This window comes from Orycteropus afer, unplaced genomic scaffold, assembly GCF_000298275.1.
Source record: "Orycteropus afer afer isolate SDZICR_OR568_19922 unplaced genomic scaffold, OryAfe1.0 scaffold00140, whole genome shotgun sequence".
In the NCBI taxonomy this organism is placed as follows: Eukaryota; Metazoa; Chordata; class Mammalia; order Tubulidentata; family Orycteropodidae; genus Orycteropus; species Orycteropus afer.
Window position 1 is genome coordinate 8,119,061 of NW_006921727.1, and position 11,083 is coordinate 8,130,143.

The 11,083-nt window shown below is 38.7% G+C and overlaps 1 protein-coding gene across 1 annotated transcript in view; it reads right to left on the reverse strand.

The window, feature by feature from the left end:
• The window catches only part of LOC103201037 (muscular LMNA interacting protein), a 176,203-nt gene that overhangs the window by 122,125 nt on the left and 42,995 nt on the right, over positions 1 to 11,083 (reverse strand). Inside the window, exon 4 of the mRNA XM_007945627.2 lies at positions 25 to 1,593. Coding sequence (XP_007943818.2) covers positions 25 to 1,593 — 1,569 coding nt within the window. The remainder of the gene's footprint in view (positions 1 to 24; positions 1,594 to 11,083) is intronic.

The window sequence follows — 11,083 nt, forward strand, 5'->3', positions numbered from 1 at the left end:
AAAAAAAAAAAAAAAAAAAAATACCTTGAGTTTCTTATTTTCAGGATCTGTTGACCTGGACAATACACAAGGTGAAATCATCTCCTTGGTTCTTGTTAGAGAGGTAGGAGGTGGTGGGGTTGAAACAAATAAGCTGTGGTCGGATAGTTTGCTTTCAAATTTTCCAGGTCTTGAAGGGAAGGTCCTACTGCCACAACTTGGGTGTAGTGTTGAAGGACTGAGCTGGAGTGCCTGGGTAGGCAGATTAGCATGAGGGAGAGAGGAGGACCCCAAGTTGGGGAGAGAGGCAGAACTAGCACTTGAGATAGGGAGTGAAGGAGGAGCTGAAGGATTCTGTGCCTGGCCCGCCAGCTGGGATGATGCTCTCTTGGATCTGTTTATCAGGTTTGAAAGAGCTGGGGAGGGTTGGAAACATTTCTCTGGAGAGGAGAGTGTGGCTTTCTGGTTAATGGGAGAAGATAAGGAAGATGATGCAGAGGGGGCTGAAGTGGAAGGGTGTGTGTAAAGTCTCCTGGGCTTTTCCGGATCCCTGAGGTCAGCATCATGTTTGCCTTTCAAAGGAGAAGAGCCTGGTGGAACAGGAGGAATCCCAGCAGAGCTCAGCGTATTGGTCTGTAGCACAGATACTGTTGTATTGCTCTTCAAAGAAGTGGGTGATGGTGTTCTCTCTATACTGGGAGAAACAAGGCTACTACTAGCATGTTTTGTGGAAGAAAGGGAGGGTGCCAGAGAAGATGAAGTAGACTTGGTGAAAATAGGTAAATGAAAGGATTGCTGTGTATGTATGGAAATCTGGTGTTCCCCTTGCTCTGGGGACTCTGCTCTTAGGCAGCAACTTGAGAGAGATTTCTTAGGTGTAGGTGGAGTTTGCTTTACTTTTTGATCAAGTGTGAGTGTGGAAGAGGTCAAGGAGTTGAGAGAGAAGGTGGGGCAGGATGCAGGAGAAAATGGTCTTTGGTGAGAAGGGTTTGATTTGAGAATAGCAGTGAGAAGGGAAAGCCGGGAGGGCACTGAGGATTTCCCCCCTGTTTTGGAGAGATTTCCACTTGATGACATTTGGCTGCAGATAGTGGAAGAAGAGCCACGGAAAGAGGAGGTAAATGGTTTTGGGCTTGGAGAGAGCGAATGTGTGACAATGCGGACTGGTATGTACAAGGCTGAATTCAGCTTCAGAGAAGCACTGGAGGATGGTGAAGGAGAAGAGGTTTTCAGACTTTCTTTGGGACTAAGACCATGGGAAGTTAGCGTCGCTGTCTTCTTCAGAACTTCAGGTGTCTGTCCAGGTTTTTGATGTGCTGCACTTGTGTTGGATAAATTAGAACCTGGTAGCTGAGTAGAAGGGGGAAACTGTAACGTCGAGGAGGTACCCTTTGATGCCAAATAGGGTGAAGACTGAGCAGTAGTTTGAAAATAAGTAGCTGTTTCTTCCACAAAGACCCCACTGCCATCCAGCCTCCTAGTGTGGAACTCCTCTACGACAGAAGCGTGGTCGCGGTTAACTGGGTCAGGTTGTGTTTTCTGATTAGTTGGAGAAACAAAGGAGAAAGCACGTGGTTTACAGGCAAGCTGCTCAGAGGTAGTGGGAGAAGTTAACTAGAGGAAAGAGAAATAGAGAAATTGAAATAGAGTATTACTTGTGAAACTATCAAAATATTCCTGTCAGGTGAGTTCATGCAAAAAGTCCTTCTATTAACATTACTAAGAGAAGACATCTAAACCTCCAAAAAATGAAGGAGATTCTGTTTTGCTAACGAAGGATTGTTCAGAATTTGAAATAAAACATAAATAAACTGTGAATCATTCTATTTTATGCCTCATTGATTCCTGAGAACAAAAAACTATAAAATTGTATTACATGTTTCCATATGAAAAATAATTCACTGATAAGATCTAAATTATTTCTCTTAATCTGTACTTCTGTGAATTGAAAAGATTTAAATCACCATCAGTACAAAGTTCAAAAATTTACTTTGGCATATAGATTTTTTTTCCACTGCAAGAATATAAACCATATTGCAATGATGATAGACTACAATCCTTAAAAGATATGACACACGTCAAGCGTTTAAAATTCTAAAAACTTGAGCTACTCCTATATATTGAAAACCTGAAAGAAAAAAAAAAAAGCCCAGAATTGAAAAGATGCAACAACCAACATTAATATAGAATGACAAATTAAGAGTGAAAGAAAAGAAGAGAGAGAGAATTCTAGCTTATTAAAAATATGGTCCTTAATTATTTGCCAGAATGAACATTTAACAAATGACTTGGAGTACACTGGAAGTATATCAAAAGAAGCCAGAATGCTTTACAAATGTAATCTGACTGAAACAAGGCAACCCAGGAAACTCTACACTAAATAAAAAAACAGTGTATCATCTTACAAGAGAGGTTAGGTTGTGCCATGAAATAAAGAGTGTATTATTATGCTAATATCTGGTAGCATAATGGCTAAGGCACTTGACTGCTAACCAGAAGTTTGAACCACCAGCCACTCCTCGGAAGGAAGGTTGGGCAATCCTACTTCCATAGTGATACTGCCTCGGAAACCCAAGGAGGGGTCGCCATGAGTCAGGGCCGACTCGACGGCAAATAACAACAAAAAAAAAATTATGCTAATGTAAAATAATTCAATACTGAAACTGTAAATAATTTTATAGCCAAATCTTTTTGAATAGGGCTTTTCTGACAAAATTATTTGATTTGATTTCATCAAACTATGAGAAAGGATAAGCAAACATGCCTAATAAATTATTAGTTGACATCAAGTTGATTCTGGGAGGGCAACCACAGGTATACAGAGTAAAACTGCTCCACAGGGTTTTCAAGGTTGTGACTTTGGGAAACAGATGGCTAGACCTGTCTTCTGAGGCACCAGTAGACAGGTTCAAACTGGCAGTCTTTCTACTAGCAGTCAAGTGCTTAACCATCCTTCTAATAAGAATGTAGGGAATATCAGTCATTCAAAATATGACTGAATATATACTGAGGAACAAAATATGACTTACGTATCAGGAAAATGTATAAGAAAATAATTAAATTTAGCAAACTCTTGGTTTATAAGTAACAGTAGAAAAGATTTCTTGATGTTGCTTTATAACATGTTAATAATGTTTCCATCAGGCCGACTGCACATATTTTCATATCACAGAGTTTTGAGCTCTAAAAATATTTAAAACTGATCAATTCAAACAACTCACCCCAAATGTCTAAATTTCTGGGCAAACATACCCACTATAATTCCATCTTTTATGTGTAAATTAATGTGTATATTTTTAATACAGAGCTCTTGCCACATAAATAATATTTGATTGAATACATTGGCATAACCAAGAATCAGGGATAATTCAAAATCAAGAAGAATACAATCAAGTTGAGAAGGAAAATGTAACAAATCTTTCACACGTTTCACTTAGAAATAACTCTGCTTAGCCAGTGATTACATAACTGATTCATGAGGCGAGAGAATACACTTAAAGAACTACTAGCTGGAGAGTCAAATGTTTCTGTCACTACAGAATAACGTTTTATTCAGAATTACGTAATCATCTGTAGTCAAATTAATATTAATCTTTAAATCATTCCCAAAGAGTTCATAATATATTCAGGTCACCTTCCCCGCACCCCCTAAACAAAATGACAGGTTTTCACTAATTGCTCCCTATGATTGGTCTCTCCTCACAGAAACAATGGAAACATTCCATGACTATAGGAGGAGATCTTTGCAAGTTTTGCAAAGCCTAAGATAATTGTTTGGTAAAGAATTTTGTAAACTAGTAACAGCCACAAAAATTCAATTAGCTGTTAAGTCACACTGTTTCCAATTAGTTCAATGACAAAATAATTAATTCATCCCCATTCTGTTCCAAATTGTCCCTATATTATTAAGATCATAGCCATAATTTTAAGGGTCTCGTCAAGAGAAAAAGGCTGTTTCCTCCAAATTCCTTTGGAGCTCTGGTGGTGCAGTACATAAGACAGCTTGTTTCTAGCCAGAAGTTTGGTAGTTCAAACTCACCAGGTGCTTTGTAGGAGGAAGATGAGGCAATCTACTTCTGTAAAGATTTATAGACTTGGATACCCAATGGGGATCACTATGAGTTGGAATCAACTCGATGGCAGTGGGGTTGGTTTTTGGTTTCTCTAAATTCCTTAAGACTAAAGTTTCTAATTACCAAACATTATACTACATCAAGTCATATTTTATGAAAAAATTTATTTAATGAAAAAAAAACCTAGAATTTTATTTTACATTTTAAGCATTGATTATTGAAGGACTTCTAAGAAAGAGAATATTTATTATGTTTATATTAAGTGATATATATATATATACACACACACATACATACATACACCAGTACACCAGAAGGTTGGCAGTTCAAACCCACCAGTCACTCCTGGGAAGGAAGGTTGGGCAATCTACTTCCGTAATGATAACTCCTCAGAAACCCAAGGAAGGGTCACTATGAGTCATAGCTGTCTGGACGGGCAATGCGTTGTGTTTGCATTTGTGTACTCAATAGTATTAATAAGGATTGTGGTATTTTCCGTTCTAATTTGCAAATACTTCTTGATGTTATCCTTATTCATGCTAGTGTAAAAATGTGACACTGTATTTTTGAAAAATTCCCAGAGGTGAGAAATACATGTTCAATTAAAAAAAGAGAGAGAGAGAGAAGAATTCATTTTCTTAAGTCCTTAATAATGAGTTAAAAAAAGAGATTATTTCAGTCCCTTCACTGTCTCTCATTAATATCCCATGTGCTAATCTCTCAACTCATTACTGATATTCTAATTCCTTCTCTAAAGTCTATTCTTTGTCTTTTTTTTTTAATACCGTCTTTTTTTTTTTTTTTTTTTTTTTTTGGTCACATAGTGGGTAAGGCACTTGACTGCTAACCAGAAGGTCAGTGATACAAAACCACCAGCTTCTCTGTGGGAGGAAGATGAGGCAATCTATTTCCACAAAGATTTACAGGCATGGAAGCCCAATGAGAGTTGTTGTGAGTTGGACCCGATTCAATAAGTTTGTTTGTTTCTTTCTTTTTAGTCATTTTTTTTATATCATCTTTTTTGATTCCTTTGTTCAAACACCTCTCTAAGTCTTCCCTGACTATACTTTCCAATCCCCAACACTCTTGATCCCTTGAGTTCCCTTACCATCTACCTCTCCAAAGCCTTTCTCTAAACTCTCTTCTTCTAGAAACCCTATCCCAAACTCTGAAATAGATTGACTATGATCTCAGTTACCGAAGACATTGTAATCTGCTGCATTCCTATAAATTCTCCTTTGGATTCTATATAATAGAGGCCATGAGTTATTATAACAACCAATCTTGATTGTAGAGCTGCCCTATAATTTTTTAGTAAATCTAAAATTATCTATTCTTGTATATATTCAATGTTTTTCCTAATGTATTTTCTATCATGATCTCTATAATACTGCAAAGCATCTGAATAAAAGCTAAAAATGTTGATCTCTTACTTGATGCCCAAAATATTTCTCAAGATTTGAGCAACAGGGACCAGATGTTCATGTGTTCTTCCCCTGAAAGTATACAGTGATGCAAGGCAGAAACCTGGGAAGACACCCTAGATTTCCCTTTTTTCTCAAAAACTAGTCATATGGCAACTGGCCTTAAAATCTTATCTACTGATTAGTCCTCTTGTCTCTGATGATCATTCCTGCAGTATATTCTCAACCTTTCCTAGCTGAACAACTTAAATAAACTCCTTTCTGGTATTCCTAAATCTAGTTGTACCTCATTGTAATATACCACCAGATCGATCTTTTTAAATCAATGTACACCTATGCCCAAATTTCCTTGATACTTTCTCTGTCTAAATGTATTACCATGAACTAAAGGTGCTTTCTTCATAGCAGAGTGCCTCTTTTGCCATCTAGTATCATTGCGCTCACTCCCTGCTAGTTTGCATTTTAGGTTTGAATAATATTTTTCCCAATGTCAACCTTCTTTCCAGTATTATCAACATCTTTGCCAATCTACCCTTTATTCAATCCCACAAGCTGCCATTATGTTCTTAAATGTAAATTACTCAATGTTGGTGTGAAAAATATTAAAACAATCACATTTAATGGTAGGGCCATGGCACTTGCTTTATGAATTGTACCCTGAACTACATACACCAGCTGAGAGTGGGTCTGAACTTCTCTGTGTCTTTTTCTAATTCACATATGGGCAAGTGAAGCACTGCAGAGCAGTGTCATCACGAATGTAAGACTCCTGCTTTCAGCTGGGCCCTGCCTCTCTGTATTTTTGTTGGTTGTTTTGTAGTCTTTCCTTTTGCTCTGTTTGGACTCTAGCTTCCTCTCCTATTCTGCACAACAGCTGTTCCAAAAGGTTAAACTCTACTAATCCTTTACATACCACTTTTCCTATTACATTCAACAAATGACCTAGACTCCTTCTCTCCAAGAAAAAATGAGATCACCAGGAATACTGAATTTTTCTAGATCTACCTTCACCCATGTTCCTTCATTCTAAGGTAAAATGATAAATTCAAATTCCTTTGAATCTCAGTAGCTCTTGCCTTCTTAGAAACCTCATTTCCTCCCTTTTCCTCTATATCCAATGTGGTCACTTTTTTCTTCTTTTTCAGCTAGCTCGCTCATTCTAGCATAAATATAAACCAAAACTCATCTTGCTCTTTTAAAACATAAAGTTGAAAAGAACTGTAGTGGATTATAAAAATGCCCAAAGTTCTCTACTCATTGCATTAAAAAAAAAAAAAAAGAATTCTTTTTCCTATCCCTTGAATCTATGAAGGGTTTGGTCAATTTTCTATTAGCAAATGTATTGCAAGCACTGACTTGAAAAACACTTGTACATTGGAGCTTATTGGCCTGCTGGGCTTTAAACACTGCCTCGAAGTGAGTAAGCCCAGGCTAGGGTATTTGAGGATGAGAGATCGCATCTCAGCAGACAGCCAACCAGACACCAGCCAACCCAGGAACCAGCAAAACCAGCCCCAGCAAAAATCAGTGTAGCATGACCTAAACCATCCAAACTGCCCAAGTGAACACTGTCCAGATTGTTGAGCTAAATAAACGGCTGTTTTTTAAAATGCTAAATTTGGGGGGGGGTGATTAGTTAAGCAGCAAAAGCTAACTGACAAAAACAGAAGTGTGCACAGAGTACATACACTAAAACCCTTGTGGATCCTGTATTTCCCACAGTTACAGGTCCATTTTTTCTTCTCACAGGCAAGTCTGGTCTGTCTGTATAATTCAAACATTGTATTGATTTCTTTACTCTGTGATTAATACACTCTAAGGTGGCTCTCCACAAAGTCACACCCTTGTGTAATTCTCTCTTCTTCAGTATGGTTGGAAACTGTGACTTGCTTCTAACTAATAAAATGTGCCAAAAGTGAAGGGATTTGCTGATGTAATTGAAGTCCCTAATCAGCAGACTTTTTTTTAAGTTAAACGAGATTATTCTGTATGGACTTTACCCAATCAAATGTACCCTTTAAAAAAAAGATCCAGATACCAAATCAGTCAGATTACTTCATACCAGCAAAGAGATTGCTGAAAAATAAATAAAGAAATCAATACCATTTACAATAGCTACCAAAAAAAATAAAATACTTGGGAATAAATCTTACCAAGGACACAAAAGACCTGTACAAAAAAAACTACAAAAGACTACTTCAAGAGAGGTTCCTGTAAGATGACGAAATAGGCAGAAAGACTGCACAGACCTTCTTCAACAAAGAAAAGGGGAACCAATTAACACAGATACTGAAGATAATCCTGGACCCCTGAACCTTGAACAGAAGGATATAGAAGTGGACTAAACTCTAAGTAGCAGAAAAATTTGCATGAAAATACCAAAAAAAGAAGACATACAAAGCTGCGGTCTGGCAGCGATCCTGACAGCACAGACAGCTTGGATATTGCTGAGTGGTTGTAGGACCTAAGAATTAACCTAAATATCAGCCCTGCTAGCCAGGGACTGCATGGAGGACTGCTCTGGTGGCTGGGGAATAAAAGGCAAAGGAGCGAAGAGGAAGGTGGGCTGAGCTATGGATTTTGCCTGTCCAGAGGGTGCAGCCATTTTGAATGTTTACAAGCAGTTTGACCATTTTGGATATTGAAGTGGCAGCGTTCTCCCAGATTCCAGGGACTTAAGAACAGGCTCTGCTTGCTGAGAACCACAAAAACATCCCAGAGCACAGACTACTAAAAAGGTGTGACATTCCCCTTGTTACTCTTCTATCTCACACCCTCTTGATGAACAGAGCTGTAGCCATCACTCACTCCGACCCACCTTCTAGGCTGGTTAGAATTCCATCCCAGTCTGTGTCCTCCAAGGGAGCCTGGGTGCCCTGCCCCGCCCTGTCCAGATTTTTTTTTTTTTCTCTCTCTCTTTTCTTTTTTTTAGATTGTTTATTTTTGTCTGTTTTAAAACTACTACTATTATTATTACTTTTTTCCTTTTTATTATCATTCTTCATTCTTCCCTTCCCATGTTCTAGTTTTCAACTTTTTTTCTTTGCCTTGTTCTTGGATCCTTTTTTTTTTTTTTTTTCCTTTCTTATGGGTAACCCCATTCCTTGTTTTTCTTCTTGGGTTTTTCCCATTATTTTCTTCATTATTCTCCTTCTCTACTTTTTTTTCTCTTATTGCCTTCTTCCCAGATATTGCAGTGTTTTCTGTTTTGTTTTGTTTTTGTTTTTTCCCCTTTTCTCTTTTTTGATTACTATTCCTGTGTGATTACATAGTGTATATTTGTCCATTTGCTTTTATTTTTTTGATGGTTATTCAATTGTTATTTTTGTCTAACTGAGTGGGAGACAGCACCAGTCCCCATATGACACAACTATACCCACATCTCCTGCAGCTTCACTTACTGAGTGAGAGTCACAACCTCCTTCTCAACCAACGGGCCTACGATAAACAAGCACCAAGAAGAATCTGACTCACACTTAACTGCTTTTCACAAACAGTTAACAGAGATCTAAATACAACAACGTCAGAATGTCTCAGAGACCACAGACCATCACAGTCTACACAAAGAAGCAAGATGAAATAGGAGAAACAAAGGAGCAGGATACAGACCCAGAACACACCCCTGAGGAAGAAGTGGCATTGGAACACTCTGATAAGGAATTCAAAAGAATTATACTTAGGCATCTTCAAAAGATTGAGAGACAGATCAAGGAAAACACAGACAAATCCTAAGAAGAATTTTGAAAGAAAATACAAGAACAAAATGACAAAATAAATGAAAAATTAGAAATTATTCAAAATCTACAGATTGAAATCCAGAAGATTAATACTAGATTGTCAGAAATAGATAATACATTGAAAGGGAAAAGGAGTAGAGTTGATGCAATAGAAGACAGAATTAATGAGATTGAAGACAAATACCTGAATACTTCTTTGGAAAGGGATCAATCAGAAAAAAGATCAAAACAAAATGAAGAAAGCCTAAGAATTATGTGGGATACCATCAAAAGAAATAAGCACATGCATTGGAATTCCAGAACAGGAAGAGACAAAGAAAACCACTGAGAAAATTGTCCAAGATTTGTTGGAAGAGAACTTCCCTGATATGATGAAAGATGAGAATATATCCATTCAGGAAGTCCAATGAACTCCAAACAGGATAGACCTCAAAAGAATATCACCAAACATATTGTCATCAAACTCATCAAAACCAAAGACAAAGGATTCAAAATGGAGTCTCGTCAGTAAGCACCCCTCTATTTCCCTCTAGCATCTTGGTGCTTGAAAACCTAGGTACAGCAGTTTGAATTAGGGATTTTGGTGCTTTGAACAGATCACTGAATCAGAGTGCACCAAACACAGAAGAGCAGAATTAAGGCATAGGGAGATTATTTAAGAAAGATCTACCTGGCAGGGGATGGACAGGCAGCTGAAAGAGGCCATTGGAAACTTCCCTGGAGCAGTCACTGACTGGTGGGCAAAGGCAGCCACCTGAGATCTCCGTGAGCCAAGAAAGAAGATACCCTATATCAGCATACCAGTGGCCAAGCCAACATCCCAGCAAACAGCCCCAAGGATCTGCCTCCAGCACCTGGTTTTATTGGTAACTTGGGTCACCTAAGTGCAAACGGGCACACGCAGAACCACTGAAACCCAAGTGGAGAGCTCACTGGTGCTCCAGGAGGGTGAGCTCGCTCCCCCCTCAGTAGGTCACTGAGTGGGCTTGAGTCAGCCTGGGAGACATTGAGAGGTCTGTGCTTATCTTTGTCACTGATATTGGGATGAGAGATTATTAGCAGGCACTCTCCCAACTCCAGCACAGCTGAAATCACTGGCATCTTTGGCACAACTGGTGGGTGGTATCACAGTCAAACTCCCAAGCCATTCGCGGTCTGGGAGCATTGCACCAGTGCCACGGGCAGAAGGGACGCGGAGAGAGAGGAAGCCACAGCTGAGTTCAGTCTCAGGAATTTGCCTTGGATCAGATTTTTGGCACCAAGGGGCCTTGGAAATGGGGTCTTTGAGTGTGTCTGAGCCTGGCAGAAAGTGGCGACATCCTAACAACAGGAATCTTTCCTGAGATTGAGCCATGGATTGTAAACAACTACGTCATCAACAACAGCCCACACAGAGCCCTAGAAACCGACCCTAGCAACACCAAGCTTTCCTTCTTCCTCTGCTCCCATCTTCTCTGCCAATAACTTCACCCATTCAATAGAAGAAACCATATTCAGACAATTACCATAAAACCTCCTGCTTCAAACTCTAAACCCTCTTTACAACAAACAGAAACACATATACACATTCCACACAGTGATTCCACCATCACAAAGAAAACAGCAGAGCGACCCCACATACCTGAATCAATAATAAAATAAAATACCAGCTTCACCTTTTCAAAATATTAAACCACAATACCAAGACAAAACAAATCAACACAAAACCAGCAGCTAAAGACAACCTCAAAATGTCTAGGAAACAACAGGCAACCTAAAATCAAACAAACAAACAAACAAAACAGGACAAGGCATTAGAAGCAAAACCACAAACAAATGTCTCATTATACATGGAGGAAGAGGAGGCAATAGAATTATCTGAGAAGGAATT